The 23,101-nt window shown below is 47.0% G+C and overlaps 1 protein-coding gene across 8 annotated transcripts in view; it reads left to right on the plus strand.

Annotated features, from left to right (window-relative positions):
• Positions 1–19,043, plus strand: part of CREBBP (CREB binding protein) — a 152,566-nt gene extending 133,523 nt beyond the window's left edge. For all 8 annotated transcript variants that reach the window (XM_023755257.1, XM_014457303.2, XM_014457298.2 and 5 more), the window contains 10 exons: positions 2,369–2,445; positions 2,768–2,836; positions 7,008–7,158; positions 7,539–7,685; positions 8,317–8,430; positions 9,523–9,688; positions 10,040–10,207; positions 13,511–13,672; positions 14,026–14,307; positions 15,857–19,043. In XM_023755257.1, coding sequence (XP_023611025.1) covers positions 2,369–2,445; positions 2,768–2,836; positions 7,008–7,158; positions 7,539–7,685; positions 8,317–8,430; positions 9,523–9,688; positions 10,040–10,207; positions 13,511–13,672; positions 14,026–14,307; positions 15,857–18,001 — 3,481 coding nt within the window. In that variant the 3' untranslated portion in view covers positions 18,002–19,043. The remainder of the gene's footprint in view (positions 1–2,368; positions 2,446–2,767; positions 2,837–7,007; positions 7,159–7,538; positions 7,686–8,316; positions 8,431–9,522; positions 9,689–10,039; positions 10,208–13,510; positions 13,673–14,025; positions 14,308–15,856) is intronic.
• The last annotated feature ends 4,058 nt before the right edge of the window (positions 19,044–23,101 follow it).

A 23,101-nucleotide genomic window follows, 5' to 3' on the forward strand; every position in this document is an offset into this window, starting at 1 on the left:
ATGATTGAGTTGTGGGAGAAGACATTGGAAATGCATTGCTCTGGGTGGAATTTTTTTTTTAATTTCTTTATTGATTAAGGTATTATATATGTGCCCTTATCTGGGTGGAATTTTATTGTGTGAAGTTATTTCATATATGAATCCTTCTTTAACTCACACTAAATATGTATGTCTCTGTAACATGCTCTTTAGGTACTGAATTTTAACAAATTCCAAATTTCAAAATCCAAATTTATGTGGATGTTTGTTCTATTAGAACCTCTCTAATAAGTTGGTCATTGGTGTTTTTAAGAAGCCATTTAGTGTGAATCTTTAGAAAACAAAGGTAGGACTATTTGGTAGAGTAGTGCTAGTATCATTTAAAGGGAAATTTTAGAAAGAAAACCTCTTAGAAACCACTTTCTAAAAATAATAAATGGGAAGCCTGGTGTATATTTTTGCCACTGTCTTTGGTATGGTATATTTTCAAAGGCCATTGTCAAATATTTGACTTTCCTCCAGTGCTCAGTAAGAATGCTGTGTTTGCAAAGTTTGCTCTGTGATGGCCCCTAAAGAGGCTTCAGAACTCCTTCAGTGTGACGACCCCTTCAGTACAAGAGACAGATGGATCATAGCACAGGTAGCAGGAGGTAGTAAGGTGGTCCAAAGGTGAGGGGCCCTGTTCCTGGGCATGATGGCATTCCAGAGAAGGTGACACTCATCTGGAATCAGGTGTTGAGAAATGGGAAGAATATTCTATACACAAAGGAGTAAAAGAACATAGGATGTTCAGCAACAACATAGGTAAGCTCAAGTGGTTGGTAGGTAGAGCATGTGGATGGAGCCCCGTGAGATGTGAAGGAGAGGCACTAGGTGCAGGGCCCCTTACACAGTTCTTTGTCCTGTAGGTTTCCTCCTGGATGTGCTAAGGAGGTTTGGAGGGACATCATTGGCTTCTGTTACAGAAAGATCATGCTGGATTTGTGAGATAGATTCAGTGGAGAGGAAGACTTTTGCTCCCTAGTAGGGGAACTGTTAGGAGACTCAGAGGAGCAGCTTAGGCAGGAGTTGGAAGGCCGACCTGAACAGCCTTCTGGTGGAAGAGACCACACTGCAGGGTGAGGAAAGGTCCAGTCTAAGTGGTGGCTTAGGTAACTGCATGAATAAAAATGTAGGAAGGGGAGTAAACCAGTTGGTTAGTAATAGTTAGAAGGGGAGAGAGATTGAAATTCAAAATTGATAAAATGGGGTCTAGAACAAATATCCTATTTTTTTTTTTTTTTACATTCCTCTTCCCTGACATAGGAGGGGGAAGGGTTGAGAATAGTGTGTCTTTGGAGCAGGCACAGAAACTGAGGGAGTTGTTACCTGCTGACCTTTTAAATTCTTAACCCAGGGATGAGCTCAACTGCTGAAATTTCAGCGAAGGAACTTGTTGACCGTGATGCGGCGCTTGAGGAGGGAGTGAAGGTTCAGAATAACACCAGATAGAATGGGGGGAGCAACACAGCATGGGATTGCCATTGAATGGTGCTGCGGTTTTGCGCAGTTTTGCATTTGTCTTTTCCTCCAGTAGAGCAGGAACGAGAAGCTGGGTAAGGCTTGATTTGTGGTTGAAGCCTTGCTCAGCAAGGACAGTGGGAAGATCAGGGACTTGATCATGTATCAGGTAATAGGGCTCAGCATCAGACTGATTGGAAGAGCCTGAACCCACTTTCTTGCCACTTAAGACTTCCACCAGCTGTAAGTTGTGATGATGTTAAGGGGGTGGCTAAAATATAGGTTTTGACCTTCAAGTATGTTGCAGTTAAGATTTCCAGGTGAGCTTGGGCGGGGTCTGCAGTAGAGGGCAGGTGGCTCAGTGCGTCCCCTTGCTCTCCAGTGTTTACTTGAATAAGGACTGTCATTTACTAGTCAGTTTGGAACTTCCCACCTTTGTGACTATCTCAGAACAGACACTTCCTGTGCCTGGGCCTAAGAATAAATGTTTATAATATTGAAAGTATTGTTCTCTATTACTTAAGTCAGTTTAGGCATGTGCACTTACCTAGAGCAAGTGTTGGTCTTCAAGATGTATAGTACTGTCAGAAATACTGGCCCATAAAATGTGCCTTTATCATAGCACTTTTTAAAAGTAAAGGTTCATTCCTAGTTGCAAAGGCGATTGGGAGAAGAGAGGAATGAGGCATTTGTACAAAGAAGGGTTCGAACTTTTCCCACAGAAAATATACTGGTGCATTTTTAAAATATGGCTGAATCAATCAACAGATGTATTAGTACTAGATGCTCAAAGTAATCAAGAGGACAAGAGAACGTAGTATACAAGCTCCCAAAGACCTCTCTATTTTGTGGTTCCCTGTGTATTCATTGTGCTTTCTTTGTCTTCCAGTTTTGTTGATTGCAAGGAGTGTGGCCGGAAAATGCATCAAATTTGTGTTTTACACTATGATATCATTTGGCCGTCAGGTGAGTAATTTCCTGTGATCTTGGGAAAAGGAAAGCAGTTTTGCACAGAGTGGAGGGGAGGGTCCCTGATGCTGCTGCTGCTGTATTTCATTCATTGTTGTCAGCAAGAATTCAGCAATTACGATAGATGGCAGTTGATTCTAAGTTTTAAGTCTTAAGTGTTTGCCTGCTTTAGGAATTATAGAATCAAAGCAGTCTGCCTCTTCACTTCTGTATAATGATGCTATTTAAACAGCCAACAACGTATTTTAATGCTGCATTTCACTAGTTTGGCAACATATACTGTTTTGTATAATCTAATCACACCCATTATGTTTTTGCAGATTTGTATGTGACAACTGCTTGAAGAAAACTGGCAGAACTCGAAAAGAAAACAAATTCAGTGCTAAGAGTAAGTTTTGGAAGGATTTCTTTTTCCTGATCTGTACATTGTAAAAACTTGTATAATTACCCCAGTTTTTCTTTGGTTCCTCTTAACATGTGGCTTTGTAGATGACCTGTCCAACATTTTTTTATCTGTGAGTTTGTTTTCTAATACTTTTTATTTTTCTTATCTTCCCCTTAAAGAACCATTTGACCTGATCATATCAAAGTCAGCTTTTTGCTCAATCCATGTTTTAGATGCAAGTTTAGAAAGCTTAGCTACATTGTAAACTTTGTGAATTCTAAAGAGAAAATTTGTCAGCAGATCCTTCTTAAGTTGCTTAAAAATAAGACCTCCCCCAAAACACACACACATACACAGTTGTTCTGTCTGAGCCACACACTCAACCTTGGGCCCAAGTATGGGCAGTCACTTGCCCATCACTAGGTGTGGACCGTGCTGTTGTGAGGAGTGACCCTCTCAAGTTCCCTGGGAATTGGCCGTCATCTACCCAAGACTGGTAGGCACCTGGTCTGCACAGACTTGGGAATGTTGCTGCATTTCGAGTGGCTGCTGGTATCTCTTTATGATATCAGTCTGTTGCTACTAAAAGTAACTTTTCATAGATCTGATTTTTTTTATAGATATCATTCTTTTCAAAAGTGTACAATACGTAACCCTTGTCCACTTGATTCTCAAGTACTGAGGACACCTTCCACAGCATGGCATTCCCAGGCTGTCCTTTTGCTGAGTTAGTAGAGAACCTGAATAGGAAAGCCACCTACAGTGGAGCCTTGAAGTGCACCTTCCCAGTACTCCCTGCAGCAGGATAGGTGACTAGCACACAGCTCAGAGTGTCTCCAACAAGAGCCAGGTCATCTGAGGTGCTGGGAATAGAAGAGAGATGGGATGGAGGGAGAGGTCACATGCTGGTGGAAGGAGGGGATGTGAAGCAGACAAAAAGGAAGTCATTCCATAGGCTTCCAAGTCGTCAATTCAAGTTCAAACTCTGTAGTTAATAAAATCCATAGTTATCTTATAACTCAAACTCACTTTTATAAAATGTTTTGAGATACTTAAAACTCACTGGCTACTGTAATTTTTTTTAATTTTTGTTGAAAGTATTACATATGTCCTCTTTTTTCTCCCATTGACCTCTTATTGGCTACTGTAATATTTATCTTTAGATTAGGATTTCTCCGCTGAGCCGCTATTGACATTCAGGACCAGATCATTGTTATGATGGCTTTCCTGTGCTTTGTAGGATTATAGCAGCATCCCTGGCTGCAGCCTACTAAATATCAATAACCCTCATCCTCATGAGTGGTGAACATCAGAAATGTCTCCAGACCTTGCCAGATGTGCCTTGGGGGAAAGTAGTTGCCTCTACCTTAGAGGGTCCATTCTGAGTGAAATCACTAAAGCAGTCAGCAACTTAGAAACACTTGCTTAGGCCAGAGCTTCAGTGACCAAACTAAACTGCCAAGAGAGCTAGACCTCACTAAAAGAGCAACTTCAGCTGGAAGGCACAAGGGTGAGGTGTACGGGGTCACAGCTCACCCCATGTCCAGAGAATGGGAGAGAAAGACATGTGGACCTTAGGTAGATGAGCTTTAGTGTTTAAGATATAGAACATTTGCTTACAGAAAAGGATCTTAGAAGTCTAGTGTCACCCTTGTGTTCCGAGTTTTTGTAGATCACAAAGGAAAGTTTGCCTCATTCATATTTGCACTGAGTGAATATTAAAAATGTCTTTCAACTGGTAGTCAGTGAATGATAGTCACAATTGACCATCCATCCAGAGCCACCTCCCTACCTTATACCACACACACGATTCCATTTCAGATGGTTAAAGGAGAAAAGGAAACAACTGCAAGTGAACTCAAGGTCACAGTAAGAGTATTTTTACTGTGTTGGGTTATAAAAAACCTTTCTAAAAAATAAACCCAGAGTGAGAAAGCAATAAGCTCTGAAGGATTTGATCACATAAAGAGAAAAGCACCCCCCCTCCCCCCCCACCAAGAATGGGAGAAAGGCCTACTGCATAAACACTGGAAGACCTGAAATACACCTCCACGTGTGCATCACATGGATGAGAATCACCCTGCTTTCACTCCGGTGATTTGAAGAAAAAAGTAAAGACCTAATTTTAAAGGTCCTTGGGTTTGCTATTTGAAAATCATAGTGTGTGGGTCGTATTTTCAGAAGGTAAGGGGATTCCCTCCCTATGGTGGCCCTTCTTAGTTGTGTCCTCCCTTCTGGATTGGAAACGCCTCATGAGGGAACAAAACTCACAGCAGCAGCATGGAGGGGCAATGGGAGAACATGGGCAAGAATGTGAGCCTTTTCTTCAGGGGCTTCACAAAGAACAGTCGAGATGGCCTGTGCCGTACAGCTAATGCTGCATTTCTCAGGATAGCTGTCTCAGGTGTGGGGTGTGCTGCATTGTGAGGGGTCCAGAGTGTGACCACACAGTTGTGTACAGGGTACATCTTCATCAGCATGTGAAATAGATCACAGATGTACTCCCCTGCATTTTTGTAGCTTTTCAAGTTTTTATTTTCCTGTGTGTTTTTTATTTTATTGCCATTGTGTTTTTCTTTTTAAATCATTTTTCTTGAGGCATAACTTACATATCAAAAGAACTCCACCATTGGTATTTTATCACAGAAAAATGGGATTAAGAAAGTTAGTCTAAATTTTCCATATATTTCTTGACCTCAGTAAGGAATCTCCTAAAATCCCAAATACCTTTTTAAAAACGTTTCTTACTGTTGTAAATATTTTTGAAATCAATAAGTATAAAGTAGAAAGCTTTAAAATCCCATTATATATAAATAATTATTGTGAACCTTGTGCAGCTCTTGCTGCTAGTCTTATTTTTTCTCACGTGCAAGGAGTTTTTTATGCTATGACTGATGTGTTGCCTTTGGGTAGCTTGCTGTATATGCCCTGTCACAGTGGTCATGCTTGGGTGGTCCCTTAAAGAGAGGATTGTGGAGGGAAAGAGGAACCTACCCAGGAACGGAGCTGGGGTAGGCCTGGATATGAGACAGTGTCCGTGCACTTGCCGTAATAGGAACACTCACAGAGCTTAGTTGGCCATGGAATGTACTGTGCACTGTGTCTTAACTCTGCAGTGAGGACTCTCCTCAAAGCTGGGCAGGAAGGGGAGAGTGGGTCAAGGAACACATGCGCAGCAGTCCTGACCTCCTCCAGGGAAAGCAGTGGCAGGCTCCCTGCTTCCGTAGAGTTCTAGCCTTGGGGCACAGCTGTCACTCTGAGCAGCTACGTGAGAGCACCCAGGGCCAGATCTCCGCCTCACCAGGCCCAGGGGGAGGGAGCAGAAGGCTGGTGGGCACAGCATGGCCCTCCTTATGCCTGCTCCCCCACTTTACTCCATAGCCCATTGTCTTTCAGATTCAGGTCCACCTTCATGGCTCCTCTGCCCTTATGGTTCAAAAAAGATGAAAATATCAGGGCACTTGATGGCAATTTTGAAGATGTAGAGTGCCTGAGATTCTAGAGTACCCCTTTCCCTCATAAAACGCTTACTTCATAGGATAAACTAGGTCCCTTCTGGTTCTAGAGAATGTTAATTCTTTCTTTTTTTTAAATCCTCATCCAAGGATATGTTTTTATTAATTTTGAGAGAGACAGAAAGACATCAATGGGAGAGAGAAAAATTGATCGTTTGCCTCTCCTACACACCCCAACCCGGCATCGAACCCGCAAAGTTTTGGTGTATGGGACGACACCCCAACCAACTAAGCCAGCTGGCCAGGGCAGAACAGTTAATTCTTTTAAAATATGTCAGATTCCCATAGCCGGTTTGGCTTGGTGGATAGAGCGTCGGCCTGCGGACCAAAGGGTCCTGGGTTCAATTCTGGTCAATGGCACATACATTGGTTGCAGGCTCCTCCCGGGCCCTAGTCGGGGGGTGTGCAGGAGATAACCAATCAATGTGTCCCTCTCTCATTGATGTTTCTCTCTTCCACTCTCTCTAGAAAAAAGATCAAGAGAAAAATATCCTTGGGTGAGGATTAACCAAAAAAACAACACACACGCGCACACACACACAAAACACAAATAAAATATGTCAGATTACCCTGAAAGGAAAAGGAGGAATCTGTGGTCTCGGTTGCCTTCTCCATAGTCCTTCCAAAGCTCTCTCACCTGCTCCTTCTAAACTTTCCAGGACTGCAAACCACGCGATTGGGAAACCACTTGGAAGACCGAGTCAACAAGTTTTTGCGGCGACAGAATCATCCTGAAGCCGGGGAGGTCTTTGTTCGAGTGGTGGCCAGCTCAGACAAGACTGTGGAGGTCAAGCCTGGGATGAAGTCACGGTTTGTGTGCAGACATTGTGCTATTTTCTAAAACAGCACTGTTCGAGTGCTTACCCCACCTGGTTAACAAAAGCCCCACTTTCTGATAGGCTTTTTGCATAACTTAAAAGATTTTCAGTGGTTAGTGTGTTGCAAGCCCTTCTTTCTATCCCAAATTCATTAGAGAAGGTAAAATTCCCAATCAAGTGAAACAGTGTCACAAAGAATGGGATCAAAGCTCCAAGCTGCTCACACTAGTGGTAAGAGCTCTGGGCTGGTAGTCAGAAGTGACAGGCCTTTATCTCCTCTACGCTGAGCGGGTTTAGAGCAGCAGATCTAGGTTATAAAGCACCTTATGAACAATGATGCATGCAAACATCAGATTCTGACTTTTATTTCAGGTTTGTGGACTCTGGGGAAATGTCTGAATCTTTCCCGTATCGAACCAAAGCTCTCTTTGCTTTTGAGGAAATTGATGGAGTGGATGTATGCTTCTTTGGAATGCATGTCCAAGAATATGGCTCTGATTGCCCCCCTCCAAACACAAGGTAGTCCTCTGTCTCCTTTCAAGGGGTGTCATGCTGTCTTATAATGAGGTTCTATGTGTCTTAGAGAACCTGTGTGCTTTAGAGCCGGGTTAAAACTAAATAATCCACTATTGATTAACCAAATTACATTTATGTTTCCTCTAAGCCAGTGGGGAGTGAAGGGTTTCTATGACTATTTGAAGCCTGTTTTGTGTTTTGAGTACTCATGGGTCCTGGTCCTGGTCTTGCTGTTGTCCCTGTCTTACCTGGGGCAGGTAGAGCCACAGAGAATGGGGTGGGGACCACTCCATGAGCCTTGACATTCTCTGATGCACCTAAAAAAAAAAAAAATGAAGTACCTCTATGAAGAGTTCTTTCGTGTTCATTCTAGAATCTGGGTGAGAGGGAATTTAAAAATGTCTTTTCGTAGTTTGCCCTGATCTATCCATGGTTCTCTGTGGTAAGTGATGAGATGCCATTGCTTCTCCCTTTGGTGATGAAATTGGATTCCATTTTATTGATTGGCAGCGGCAGTTGGCAATGGGAGTTTTCTTATGTTTTTATATCTTTTTGTGGTCAGTGTAAATGCTGTTGAATAAAATTTATTTCAGGATGCCCTGAGCTGTTGATTAATTCTCTCTCCCACCCCCAGGCGTGTGTACATATCTTATCTGGACAGTATTCATTTCTTCCGACCCCGATGCCTGCGGACAGCTGTTTACCATGAGATCCTTATTGGATATTTAGAATATGTGAAGAAATTGGGGTGAGTTTCGTTCAGATTATCCAGAACTAATTAAAGCTCCATTTTTAATTTTCACTATTTATTTTGTGAAATAATGAGAATGTTTAAGTTTGATGTGTTTTTATTTTAACGTCCTTAGCTGGATTCTGAAGCCTCCAGAGCTTCTCTCATGTTCTTGGGGCTTCTCAGGACAATGCATGCACTTTTTCTGCCTTCTGCATTCTTTTCATTATTTTTCCATTCTGGTGTCTTTTTTTAAAAAAATTTATTGAAGCATATGTTATATATTATAAAATTCGCCTATTTCAGGTGTACACTTCACTGACTTTTAGTAACTTTATGGAGTGGTGTAGCCATCACCCTTAATCAGTCTCAGAACATTGTCATCTCCCAATAAGATCCCTGTGCCCATTTGCTCTTAATCCTTGTCCCACCCCTACCCCCAGTGACCACCAATCTGCTTTCTGTCCCCATAAATTTGCTTTTTCTCAATGTTTTGTAGGAATGGGAACCTACAAGATGTGGTCTCTTGCCTCTGAATTCTTTATATCTGTTGTCATGTTCTAGATCTGTCATATTCCTTTCCCAAATTTGAAAAAGTTGGAGATATTTGATTGAGGTGTCTTAAACAGAATGAGTAAGATTTATTTTAACTTTAACCCTTAGAAATATCCAACTGCCTTTCCTATGTGCAGAAGAAAGTAGGTGAAATTCAGTGTGTCCATGGGTAAAAGCCATTTGATAAACCTAATGAGTCTCTGTCTTCCCAGGCTTTCTCCTGTGCTCACAGGTTCCCTTACAGCCTAGGCCCCTGCCCGACCTGCACAACCTGAGAAGGAAGCATCTTAGGGCTGAATTCCAGGCGTGCATTTGCACACTAGAGATGTTTGGCCTTACCCACGCATCCCCAACTCCCATCACACTGGTTTGGAATCTCTCTAAATGTCTTACCCATTCTGCCACAAGCATTGTGGCCATATCTTTGCTTTCCTTTTTCTTTACATATAGTTATTTCTGTCCTTGCTTTGGTCCCTCTTCCTCAACTGTTACTCCTTGAAAGCAGGGATAGTTTTGCTCAGCACTTTATCTGAATTATGTGTGTGTATCCTGCAGGTATGTGACAGGACATATCTGGGCCTGTCCCCCAAGTGAAGGAGATGACTACATCTTCCATTGCCACCCCCCTGATCAAAAAATCCCAAAACCGAAGCGCCTACAGGAGTGGTACAAAAAGATGCTGGACAAGGCTTTTGCAGAGCGGATCATCCATGACTACAAGGTACCTGGTGCTTACTGAAGGAGGGCATGCAGTGGCTTTGTTAGACCTTCAGGTGTCTTTCTCTCACACTCACATGTTAGAATTGTATTCACTTAACGAGGATCAGAAAGCCAAAGGAAAAAAAGTGAAATAAAAATGTAAAAGCATCTTATCTGCGGTCTATCAAGATTTCTAGTTGGCAGTCTGAAAGCAGTGCTGTCCTGTCGTCTGTTTAAATTGGCTGATCTTGGCCATTGTGCACCATGGGAATATGCTGCACCGGGATCCTCTTCTGTGTTGTGGCTGCTCTGCCCCTTCCTCAGGAGCTTTGCCTGGGCCCCTATCTCACTGCTGTGCTTTGTTTACTCTCAGGACATTTTCAAACAAGCAACTGAAGACAGGCTCACCAGTGCCAAGGAATTGCCCTATTTTGAGGGTGACTTCTGGCCCAACGTATTGGAGGAGAGCATTAAGGAGCTGGAACAAGAAGAAGAAGAGAGGAAGAAGGAAGAGAGCACTGCAGCCAGCGAGACTACAGAGGTAAAGCCCCTACGTCCCACTACCCCACCCTCCTGGAAAGCTGGTGCCCCAGATGTGTACGCTGAAGGACGAATTCTGGCAGGTTGGAAAGTGAACTTATGCTGTTGAGTTCACAGGGTGTGGCCTTCTTTTTGTGTGTGGTGGTATTTTCATGCATAACCTCACCTTGTCACTATGCACAATATGTCTGGGGCTTGGAAACACAAACCACACTGGTTGCTGGGCGAGCTGAGATGTGGGCACTAGAGACACATCAGGGGACAGGAGGTGCTTACTCCAGCATCTCTGGGCAGAACAGAGAGGGCCAAGGCACAGAAAGATGAGAGGGGGGTGCCCTGCCAGGGAGCCCAGAACAGATGGAGACAGAAACAGGTGTGTCATGAATGTGTCACAGCCAGGGACCAATCAATTGATTTAAAAGAGTATTTTACAAACTAAACACACACACCTGCAGCTCTTTCTGTGGTGTCCGCACTTGCACTCACGCTGTGTGCAGTCATGAGCCTGAGCAGTGCACTGAGAACTAAGGAAAACACCATCCCTGCCCTCAAGGTTTATATGTTCTAGTAGGAGAAACAAGAAAAACACATGCCCAGCACACTCGGAGATAGTGGTGCAAGCTGTGGAGAAAAGGAAGCACAGGGAATAGGAGGGAATGGGGGGAGGGGCTTGTCTGGGCAGAGGCATCTGAGCAGAGACTGACCTGGTGAGAAGGAACCCAGAGGTCCCTGAGAGACGAAGCTTCCAGCAGGAGGAGGAGAAACTTTAAGCGTCCGAGTTGTGAGCAAGTGTGCCAGGCTTTGGGGTGTCCAGTAAGACTTGGTGTTTTGGCTCGTAGCTGTAGAGGCTGTGGGAAATATGCTGTGTATCTTAACAGTAGCAGCCCCAGAGTTTGGGGTGGATCTTTGTGGCATGTGAGGAAAATCCTGGGTCAGGGTTGCCTGTTGTGTCTGTTGCTGCCTCTACCTGAGGGAAGAGGAAGAGGGAGAACATATTTGGGGGAAGAAGTCAAGAATTGGCTGCAGACATGTTAATGTTGCAATGCCTGTAAATATCCGAGAGGAGCCCTGGCCAGTTGCTCAGTGGTTAGAGCTTCGGCCCTAGGACTAAAGGGTCATGGGCTTGATTCCCAGTCAAGGACATGTACCTCGTTGCCTGCCTCTGGCCTAGTGTTGGTGGGGCTTTCTGGGAGATAGAAATAGATAAAGGCTGATGCCTGAGCCAGCCATTGCTAACCATGGATTTGCATGTGGTGGAGATAGCAGGACATGGAGGTGAGGGATGGAGGCACCATTCTGGGTGTCCAGTTCACATAACTAAGGGTTGGCTTAGTTACGGACAGCACTTGTGATGGAATGATGCTTTGCCATTAAAAGTGGTCTTAATAGGAGACATGGAAAGGTGCTTGCCATAGTGGAGAAGCACCAGGAGCAACCTCAACTTGTGTATGACCCCAACTTTGTAAAGAAAAATACACAAAGTAAATGTGCATAGCAGCTATTGCTTTGGTGGCAAAAAAATACATATTTTTATTATTTGGCTATGTCTTATAAACTGTAAAGTAAATCTATATATTTTATAACTTTTAAAATAAAGGCTTTAGCCCGGCTGGTGTAACTCAGTGGCTGGGCATCGACCTATGAACCAGGAGGTTGTGGTTCTATTCCTGGTCAGGGCACATGTTCGGGTTGTGGGCTCAGTCCCCAGTGGGGGGCGTGCAGGAGGCAGCCAATCAATGATTCTCTCTCATCGTTGATGTTTCTCTCTCCCCCTCTCCCTTCCTCTCTCTAAAATCAATAAAAAGATTTTTTTTAAATAATAAAATAAAATATAGGCTTTATATTTTAGAATAAAGGCTTAGAGAAAACTTGAGCAGATGATAGAGTTACTTGTATTCTAGTACCTGGCATCTTAAATCCGTGTGCTGCATTTGTTACAATTGCTGAACCAATATTGATACATCATTGTTAACCAGAGTCCAGAGTTCCTTCAGTGTCCTTAGTTTTTATCAGTGACCTTTTCTGATCTGGGTCCACGTTACTTCCAGTTGTCAGGACTTCTTAGTCCCCTCCTGGCTCTTTCTCAGAGGTGGTGGTGGTGGAGGAGGTAGAGTGCAACTGCACTTCCCCTAGAGCAGCGGTTCTCAACCTGTGGGTCGCGACCCCTTTGGTGGTCAAACGACCCTTTCACAGGGGTCGCCTAAGACCATCCTGCATATCAGATATTTACATTACGATTCATAACAGTAGCAACATTACAGTTATGAAGTAGCAACGAAATAATTTTATGGTTGGGTCACAACATGAGGAACTGTATTTAAAGGGCCAGAAGGTTGAGAACCACTGCCCTGAAGTGTCACTCCTTTTAGCACCAGTGTATGTGTGTGTTTATCTCTCCCCCCACCCTTCTTGCCTTCTCTCCCTGCCTCTTCCTCTCTCTCCTTTAGTTATAAACTAAGTTCTTTGGACCAGACCAAATGAGCGTTCTCACCTTGAAACCTGAATGACTAAGCCTGAGTTTTTCCCGGAGTAGGAGCATTTTAACTGAGCAGCAAAACCGCTTAGACTTAAGCCAGTTGCAGCACTAATGGTGTGTTTCAGGCCTGAGTGGGCCTGGGGAATGGAAGCAGGGTCAGGAAGATGTCCTGTAGCCTTGCTTGGGACCTGCTCCTATCTGTGCAGCGGCTTCTTCATTAGCACCTTTCCCATTTCTCTCACTTGTGGATATTTGGAGTCTTTCAAAAGCAAAGAATAAGCCGCTGAGCATGCAGGATATGCCATGGAACTGCAGGTGTCCAGTGGGATGACGTGAAACAATGTGAAATTGCTTCCTCTTCTCTGTTGCTAGATTCCAAATTAGCATCCCAGGTGTGTTCTTCCCTCAAGATGTAACGTGTCCTGTGGCCTTCATGACACAGGCCACATTTGCTCTCTGTTGATGTATCACCACTGTGCGCATTGGGGTCTTAGCTGAATATACAGGCCCTGCTTCCATCCTCATCACTTTTCCCGCTGCAGTTTCCTGTGAAGGCAGCAGTGTGTTTACACAGCCCATATAGGTAGAGATCTGCAAAGGTTGCTTCCTGGAGTGACAGTCCTTTCAGCACCCAGAGTGAGTATGTGTGCTGACTTGTCCAGATGAGGAGATGATCACAGGCACTTGTTATTTTATTTCCTGTGTTCCATTAACCCTGGTTCTGTGTTGAGCACATCCACAGTCCAGGGCCTGGAGCTGGGAGTCCCAGCTAGATATTGGACCTGGAGGAGGAAGCTGGGCTTGTCTGACAAGTTTGTGTTGTTGCAGGGCAGCCAGGGTGACAGCAAGAATGCCAAGAAAAAGAACAACAAGAAAACCAACAAGAATAAAAGCAGTATCAGCCGGGCCAACAAGAAGAAACCCAGTATGCCCAACGTGTCCAACGACTTGTCCCAGAAGCTCTACGCTACCATGGAGAAACACAAAGAGGTGAGACACAGGGAAGGCCACAGAACCCAGGATTTGTGCCCCCCTGGACCAAGATAAGGGGCGGGTGGTTGCTGAAGAAGCCACAACCCTGCCCCTGGCCAAGAAAAGGGAAAAGGCATGGTGACACTCTGGTGCACACAGTGGGAGGACCAGCCCCTAAAAGGCAGACCTGGCTGGTTGGATAACACCACACAATACATCATCAAGTCAGTTCATCCCCAGGGAGTCGGGCCTTTGACACACCCCTGGGACAGCAGGTGTCAGGCTCAGCGCAGTCTCAGTTCTGCAAGCTGGGCCAGCCCTCCTCAGCACGCTCTCTGTGGGCTGACATACTCCTGCTGTTCTTCCTGCAGGTCTTCTTTGTGATCCACCTCCATGCTGGGCCTGTCATCAATACGCTGCCCCCTATTGTTGACCCCGACCCCCTGCTCAGCTGCGACCTCATGGATGGGCGCGACGCCTTCCTCACCCTCGCCAGGGACAAGCACTGGGAATTCTCCTCTCTGAGGCGGTCCAAGTGGTCCACGCTGTGCATGCTGGTGGAGTTGCACACCCAGGGCCAGGACCGCTTTGTCTACACCTGCAATGAGTGCAAGCACCATGTGGAGACACGCTGGCATTGTACCGTGTGCGAGGTAGGCACATATCTCCCTCCCTGTGCCTGGCTCTGACAGAACTGGCAGCGCTGGTGTGGTCCACGAGTCTGAGGTCCCCTTGGCTGCTCCCAGCCCTCTGTGGTCTATGCATTTGCATTTTAGGTTGAACTATTAGACAGTTGGCACTTCTCAGGGGAGAAAAATGACTACTTTTCCTCTAAGGGTGCTGTTGATTATGAGATAGATTGTTTTATTTTAGTTCACACATAAGAAGATCTAACTCTTATTGATTGGGTTCCTGCTATGTGACTGCACTAGGTTCAACACCAGACATTCAAGATAAAAAGCCTCTCTCCCTTTGTGGAGCGTGGTCTGGTCCTGAACAAACTGAGCATGACAGTGACAGGATCCCCTTGGCAGGACAAGCGAGTCTTCCTGGGAGTCAGCAAGCACTGACCTGTCTAGATGAGGAGACGACCACAGCACTTGTTATTCCCTGTGTTTCATTAATCCCGGCTCTGTATCGGGCACATCCACAGTCCTCGTGGTGCCAGAGCAGGAGCATGGAGAGAGCAGGAGAGGCATTGGCAGTGCTTTGATCCTTCCAGAACTCTGGTAACCCTTCTCCCTTGTCTTGGTTGGACCCCATGGCCATACCACACTGTCTTCCCCCTGCAGAGGTCTTGTCCCCTGTGCGCAGAGGCGGGTCTTTCTCTTGCATAGATGGGTCCCTCACATGGGGTGAGCCAGGCTATTTTGAGCCCTCCATCTCCCCCCCTGCAGACAATCATAGACTCCTCCCAGTCCAGTGTCGGCCTCTAGGATGATCTCCACAGTCTTGGGCCCTACAGAAGTGGCTCTGTGATCTCTGAGGAGAAGAGCAGAGCCTTTGTAATGCCCTCATCTTTACTTACTGCTTTTTCCAACCTCCTTTTGTTCTCCCTCTCATTTCCTACTGCTGGGATTTTCACATCTTTACTATGAAAAGGTTATTAGTCCTGGCCATCGGCTCCATTCTCTGCTCTAGCACCTGTTGTCTGTCTCTAGACGTAGGCGGCTTTTAGAAATCTGGGGAGAGGGCCTTTCTCCCGGCGAAGGCCTCTTAGCTCCAGTGCCCTCCTGGACCGCCTTGCAGAGCTCTGGGGGTGCACTGAGGGCACCCAATCTCTAGGAACTCAGGTCTGTGGTACTTCAGATGCTCATGTGGCAGGCACTTGGGAGCAAATGGGTATAGCAACAGTCACTCCCCAGGCCAGGCGTGGGGGCGGGATGGTTGGGTGTGATTCCCAGGGTGCAGAGGAAGGAAGGAAAGGGGAACCAGTGCCCACCAATGTACTCGAAAGCCTTGGGTGGACATGAAGCCACACACCGTATGCATGGGTGAGCCTCTGTACCTGCTCACAAGGTTGGGAAATGTGAGGGGGTCCCTGGAAGAGTGCGGGGCGAGGGCGAGTAGATGGATCTTGTGGTCTTTGGAGCCTTTCGGGCAGTGGAGGAGTTCCCAGAAGTGAAGGTTCCAGGGGGTGGCTGGGATGTCTAACGCTGGGCCACATGCTGATGCTAGCCTGACCCCTTTCTTTGTCTGCAGGACTATGACCTTTGCATCAACTGCTACAACACAAAGAGCCACACCCACAAGATGGTGAAGTGGGGACTGGGCCTAGACGACGAGGGCGGCAGCCAGGGTGAGCCGCAGTCTAAGAGCCCCCAGGAGTCACGGCGCCTGAGCATCCAGCGCTGCATCCAGTCCCTGGTGCACGCCTGCCAGTGCCGCAATGCCAACTGCTCGCTGCCGTCCTGCCAGAAGATGAAGCGGGTTGTACAGCACACTAAGGGCTGCAAGCGCAAGACCAATGGAGGCTGCCCAGTATGCAAGCAGCTCATTGCCCTTTGCTGCTACCATGCCAAACACTGCCAAGAAAACAAATGCCCCGTGCCCTTCTGCCTCAACATCAAACACAAGCTCCGCCAGCAGCAGATCCAGCACCGCCTGCAGCAAGCGCAGCTCATGCGCCGGCGAATGGCCACCATGAACACCCGCAACGTGCCTCAGCAAAGTCTGCCTTCCCCTACCTCAGCACCACCCGGGACCCCTACACAGCAACCCAGCACACCCCAGACACCACAGCCCCCAACCCAGCCCCAGCCCTCGCCTGTGAGCATGTCACCAGCCGGTTTCTCCAGCGTGGTCCGAACTCAGCCCCCCACCACAGTGTCCACTGGGAAGCCCACCAACCAGGTGCCAGCCCCACCACCCCCCGCCCAACCCCCACCTGCAGCAGTGGAGGCGGCCCGGCAGATTGAACGCGAGGCTCAGCAGCAGCAGCATCTGTATCGGGTGAACATCAACAACGGCATGCCCCCGGGACGCACAGGCATGGTGACTCCCGTGAACCAGATGGCTCCTGTGGGCCTGAATGTGCCCCGACCCAACCAGGTCAGTGGGCCTGTCATGCCCAACCTGCCCCCTGGGCAGTGGCAGCCAGCTCCCATCCCACAGCAACAACCGATGCCGGGCATGCCCAGACCCGTGATGTCTATGCAGGCCCAACCAGCTGTAGCCGGACCACGGATGCCTAACGTGCAGCCGCCTCGGAGCATCTCACCCGGCGCCCTGCAGGACCTGCTGCGGACCCTGAAGTCTCCCAGCTCCCCGCAGCAGCAGCAGCAGGTGCTCAACATCCTCAAGTCAAACCCTCAGCTGATGGCAGCTTTCATCAAACAGCGCACAGCCAAGTACGTGGCCAGTCAGCCCGGTCTGCAGCCCCAGCCCAGCCTCCAGGCCCAGCCTGGCCTGCAGCCCCAGCCTGGCCTGCACCAGCAGCCCAGCCTGCAGAACCTGAATGCCATGCAAGCCAGTGGGCCACGGCCCGGTGTGCCTCCGCAGCAGCAAGCAATGGGAGGCCTGAACCCCCAGGGTCAGGCCCTGAACATCATGAACCCGGGACACAACCCCAGCATGGCAAGTATGAATCCACAGTACAGAGAGATGCTGCGGAGGCAGCTGTTGCAGCAGCAACAGCAGCAACAGCAACAGCAGCAACAGCAACAGCAGGGCAGTGCTGGCATGGCTGCAGGCATGGCAGGACACAGCCAGTTCCAGCAGCCTCAAGGACCTGGAGGCTATCCCCCAGCCATGCAGCAGCAGCGAATGCAGCAGCACCTGCCCATGCAGGGAAACTCCATGGGCCAGATGGCAGCTCAGATGGGACAGCTCAGCCAGATGGGGCAGCCTGGGCTGGGCGCAGACAACACCCCCAACATCCAGCAAGCTCTGCAGCAACGGATTCTGCAGCAGCAACAGATGAAGCAGCAGATTGGGTCCCCAGGCCAGCCAAACCCCATGAGCCCCCAGCAGCACATGCTCTCAGGACAGCCACAGGCCTCGCACCTCCCTGGCCAGCAGATGGCCACATCCCTTAGTAGCCAGGTGCGATCTCCGGCCCCTGTCCAGTCTCCACGGCCCCAGTCCCAGCCTCCACATTCCAGCCCATCACCACGGATACAGCCCCAGCCTTCACCACACCACGTCTCACCCCAGACTGGTTCTCCCCACCCAGGACTTGCAGTCACCATGGCCAGCTCCATAGATCAGGGACACTTGGGGAACCCCGAACAGAGTGCAATGCTACCACAGCTGAATACCCCCAACAGGAGTGCATTGTCCAATGAGCTGTCCCTGGTCGGCGACACCACGGGAGACACCCTAGAAAAGTTTGTGGAGGGTTTGTAGCATTGTGAGAGCATCACTTTTTTTTCCTTTCATGTTCTTGGACCTTTTGTACTGAAATCCAAGCATCTAGGTTCTTTTTATTCCTAGATGGAACTGCTACTTCCAGGCCACGGAAGGGTAGATTGCTGTTTAAAGAAACAATACAAAGAATATATTTTTTTGTTAAAAACCAGTTGATTTAAATATCTGGTCTCTCTTTTTGTTTTTTGTTTTTGTTTTTTTGTTTTGGGGGGAGGGGGGATTGTTTGGATTTTTTGTCGTCATTGCTGGTGACTCATGCCTTTTTTTAACGGGAAAAACAAGTTCATTATATCCATATTTTTTATTTGTATTTTCAAGACTTTAAACATTTATGTTTAAAAGTGAGAAGAAAAATAATATTCAGAAACTGATTCTTGAAATAATGCAAGCTTATAATGTATCCCGACAACTTTCTGATGTTGCGGGAAGATTTTTTCTATTGTGAACTCTGTGGGCGTTCTCCAAGTATTACCCCTGGACGATAGGAATTGGCTCCTACGTGCACACACATACACACCCACACACATCTATCTATACATATTGGCTTAAGCCAAACTCTTGTCTTGCAGATGTAGAAATTGTTGCTTTGTTTCTCTGATAAAACTGGTTTTAGACAAAAAATAGGGATGATCACTCTCTTAGACCATGCTAATGTTAATAGAGAAGAGCATTCTTTCTTCTATGTGAAACTTGAAATGAGGAAAAGCAATTCTAGTGTAAATCATGCAAGCGCTATAATTACTATAAATAAGAAAATTCAAGAAGATTCAATCACTGTATAGGACGGTAAAGTACCAACTCATTTCTTATATCATATTGTTAAATAAACTGTGTGCAACAGACAAAAAGGGTGGTCCTTCTTGAATTCATGTATATGGTATTAACACTTAGTGTTCGGGGTTTTTGTTAATGAAAATGCTGTTTTCAACATTGTATTTGGACTATGCATGTGTTTTTTTCCCCCATTGTATATAACGTACCGCTTAAAATTGATATAAATTACTGAAGTTTTTAACATGTATTCTGTTCTTTAAGATCCCTGTAAGAATGTTTAAGGTTTTTATTTATTTATATATATTTTTGGAGTCTGTTCTTTGTAAGACATGGTTCTGGTTGTTTGCCCGTAGAGGAGGGGGGTGGGCAAAGTCCTAGTAGTCATTCAGATGGCCACAGGACTCAACCGAGACCTGGAATATTCTTTCCAGTGACCGAGACAGTCAGCTCCGTGATGGCTGTACACATTCGATGCTCACGAAGGCACTTCACCCACAGAGCTAGGGACACAAATGGGTCAGTAAAAGTACTTTGCCTCCTGTCCACCATCCCTCTCAGTCACCCCACCCCAGCAACCCTAGGGAGGTTCCTGCATTGTTTTTGGTCTACCCTACCCCCCTTCCTATATGCCAATTCCAATCCCAGAATTGATGCAAAGGGTGCTCCAGGGAGTAGAGGTGGTTTCTGGGCCCCCTCCCCCTGAAATTGTTTGTTCAGTGGGGGAGGATGCCGCTATGCAGTATGTCCTGCACAGCCTCCAACACTGGGCTGGACAGACAGCTTTAGCCCTTCATTCCCCACCCTCTAGAAATAGTGAGGTGCAGTCCTGGAGGCTGCTGAGGGGCGACTAGAGCCCTGGCCACCAGCCTTGCTGTGGTGAGAAGAGGCCTCCAGCTTTCAGGGATACTTGCACTCAGGCACCAGGTCGGCCCCTCTGTGTCCAGTTTCAGGTGACCTTACTGAGGGTGACACTAGAGTTCCTGAATGCTGTAAAAATCCCATCTGAGAGGACCGCCACCACCTGGATAGTTGAAATTAGTCCTCTAGAGTATGCCCCCTTCCAGGGCACTGGTGAACTGAGTTCTGTCTCATCGCTTGTCCCCCCAACCAGAGAGTGGTCTAGATCAGGAGTTGTGTTAAATTTTGAAATTGTTGCCCAAATAGCTTTTGTTTGGGCCCTGTGTTTACAGAAATATTTTCAAAATACTTGATTCGGGAATCTAAATTTGAGGAAACTTTCTAAGAAATTTGTTTTAGCACAGAGCTTACTTAGAATCTTCTAGATTAAGCCAAGTAAGAATAAGATCATCTGGCCGTCCTTGCTCAGCTTGCCCACTTCTCGCACCCATGACGCTCTTTCTCCCCCAGTTGGAAAGCCCTGACCCCATGTTCAGACAGGAAGGAGTGAGCCATCTGGGGCCCTAGAGAGGCGGCCCAGGCCCAAACTCCAGATGTGCAGCCTTTTAACAGTGGGAGGCATCTTTTTTCAGGTGATCCTGGAATCCAAAACTGGACCGACCTCATCTTGGAGTCCACGTCCCTGCAATCCAGATGCCAAAGGATGCAGCTGAGGGTGTGGTCTGTGGGTGCCCATCCTGCACTTGGCGTATGGAAATGTCTCTAAGAGCTGGAAAGCCCGGATGCTGTGTCTCAATGCTGTATACTTAGGAGGAGAAGAAAACAGTCCTATATTTGTGATCAAAAAGAGGAAACTTGAAATGTGCTGGTGTTTATAATAAAAGCTGGTAAAACTGCTTGGATTCAAAGATGGTTCCAGTTGGCTAATGACCCTTAGAATTAGCTTAGCAGCTAGTCAGCATAAGACTGAAAGGGCTTGGTTGAGTTTGTCTAGTGAGTGTGTTTGACTATGTTTTTGACAATTTAGCATGTTAAAAGCAGGAATTGAATACAACCTCTGCAAAGGCTTCAATTTTTAAGATCTCAGGCTGAAGACACACAACTTTCTCCTTTTGATTGCTATAAAATGAAACCAAAGACTATTTAAGCCAAACAGAGCTTTTATCACTGCATAGGAGAATGGGCTACTCTGAAAAAGGGAAGTCCTTTGATGACGGAGCTGAGTTCTAGGAAATAGTCATTGTGCCATAGGAAGTTCTTTACTCGAGAACAGTGCTGGGAAGTAGACACTGCAGCAATGTCACCTTAGCCAGTGGATGTGCAGGAGCATGTAGGAATGGTGACAAAACCCACTTGGGATCATAAAGCCACAGTGTATCTTCCCAGGATGTCCCATGTTCATTCCACTGCATGACTCAGGTACATCCATTGTGCAAAGTGGAGAGTATGGAAGGGGCAGTTACAGCAAATTAGAGTGAATGTAGCACCCAGGCTAACAGGCTAGACTGAGGAACTTTGGGTGAGTAGATGAGAAGGCAAATGGTGTTTTCAATGTGCTCACACCTTTCTAGAGAGAATTTACTAGGATCTATTGAGCATGATACCACTAGAATTACTTCACTAAACTGAAAAATTCAAAGGGTGCTGACAGAACACCTTGGTTAAGGAAATGGTACAGATATGTTGGGGGGGCTTCAGAGGAGACAAGTAAGAGATCTAGTCATAGGAAGCATGGGCCTGAGGCTTCTGTGAGGCTGAGCATCAGTACTGACAGCGTGGTGGTACTTGGGCACCAGGGCCTCAGCCTCAAGTGAGCTCCCTAAGCTCTGCTTTCTTGTCTGAATGAAGATAACTATACTGGGTAACAAGTGCTGTTTAAATGCATTATCAACTCCTTTGCCCTGGCCATGAGGTAGGAGGATGGAGGCAGTAACTTACCTGAGTTCATGAGCAGCAAGGGAAGACATGGGCCCAAGCCATGTTCCTGTGCCCAAAAGGAGCTTTTCCTCCTGGCCTTGAAATTTGCCCTACATGGCTGCCTCCCCCCATATTCCACAGATTCACCTTGAACCCACTTTGGAGGTACTTTGGGGAAGTGAGAACAGTACATCGTAACCCCTCAAAAGTCACAGTAAATGGTAACAGTCCTTACAAAGAACTATGTGGGACTCAGTCTACCTGTATCTAGTGCCCGCTGGTTCACTTTGGCATCACAGATAAAGAAATGTTGACGGTGTTGGTCGGCTCTAGTGTCCACGCTATAAACTCCCACCCAACGCCTGGAGAGGGCTAAGTGACTGGAAGGGACTTTAACGCCTGATCCTGAGTCTCCAGGGCTCTGGCGCAACAAGGAAGCCTCTTATAAACTGACTTTTTAAGTCAACAATAGCTACTATATATAGCCATACCAATGAGGTTCAAACGAAAGGATCCTCAAGGGAGGTAGTGTGGTTTACAGAATGTTCCAAGTGATGGTCCTTCGGGAAAATGTCCGGACAGGACATTCTTGGGAAGGACTGAGGGTTGTGACCAGGCTCCTGCACCTGTTCCCCTCTCCCGCCAGCACGAGCAAGGCTGCCAGGCTCCCTGCGCCAGGCCCCTTCCTTCCTTGTCCTCTCCTACCCCACCCAGGACCCTCCACACCTGGGCACAGGTTGCAGGCCCACAGAAGAGGGAAAGTTAATTTAACGTGCTGCTGCACAGGGAGTGGCAGGAGGTCTGCCGACGAAGGGAAAGTCTTAGGGACCAGACGCTGGCACCATGGCTGTGCTCCCATAGCTAGATGTAGAGAAAGGGGCAGGGAAGTGAAGTAGGCCAGGGAGTCATTCAGAGTCAACAGGTTCAGCAGCCAGAACTGGTGTCACCAATGAGAGTAAGAGCTCTGCAGGCAGAAGCATGGAGAACTCTCCAGGTTTTAAGGGAGGCCCATCCTCACTTGTTCTCTCTAGACATTTGAGTTCAAGTACGCAAGCTTTCTCGAAGCAGAGTTTGTCCACTCAGCAAGCATCTATTGAGCAGATCCTAGGCTCTGAGATACAATCCTTGGAGAACTCAATAGAGACAGACAACAACTGGAGGAAGTGCTAGATGGCGTTAGAGCTCAAAGCAGGGCACAGAACCCAGTTTGTGTTGAAAACAAGGAAAATGTCTCTTAGGGCCAAGAATTGCATAGTGTTCCATAGTTTAGGAAACGCATTCTTCTCCTTAGCACTGCCATGTGCTCCTTAGGACAGTGCTGCTTCAGCTCTAATGTGCATATGAATTATCTGGGATCTTGCTAAAATCCTGATTCAGTAGGTATGGGGGAGGGGGGGCTGCGTTTCCAAGTCTAACACTCCCAGCTGAAGCTGCTGCTGCTGGCCCTGAGTCTATACCAGCGGTTCTCAACCTGTGGGTCGCGACCCCTTTGGCGGTCGAACAACCCATTCACAGGGGTCGCCTAAGACC

This window comes from Myotis lucifugus, unplaced genomic scaffold, assembly GCF_000147115.1.
Source record: "Myotis lucifugus unplaced genomic scaffold, Myoluc2.0 scaffold_72, whole genome shotgun sequence".
Taxonomy (NCBI): domain Eukaryota; kingdom Metazoa; phylum Chordata; class Mammalia; order Chiroptera; family Vespertilionidae; genus Myotis; species Myotis lucifugus.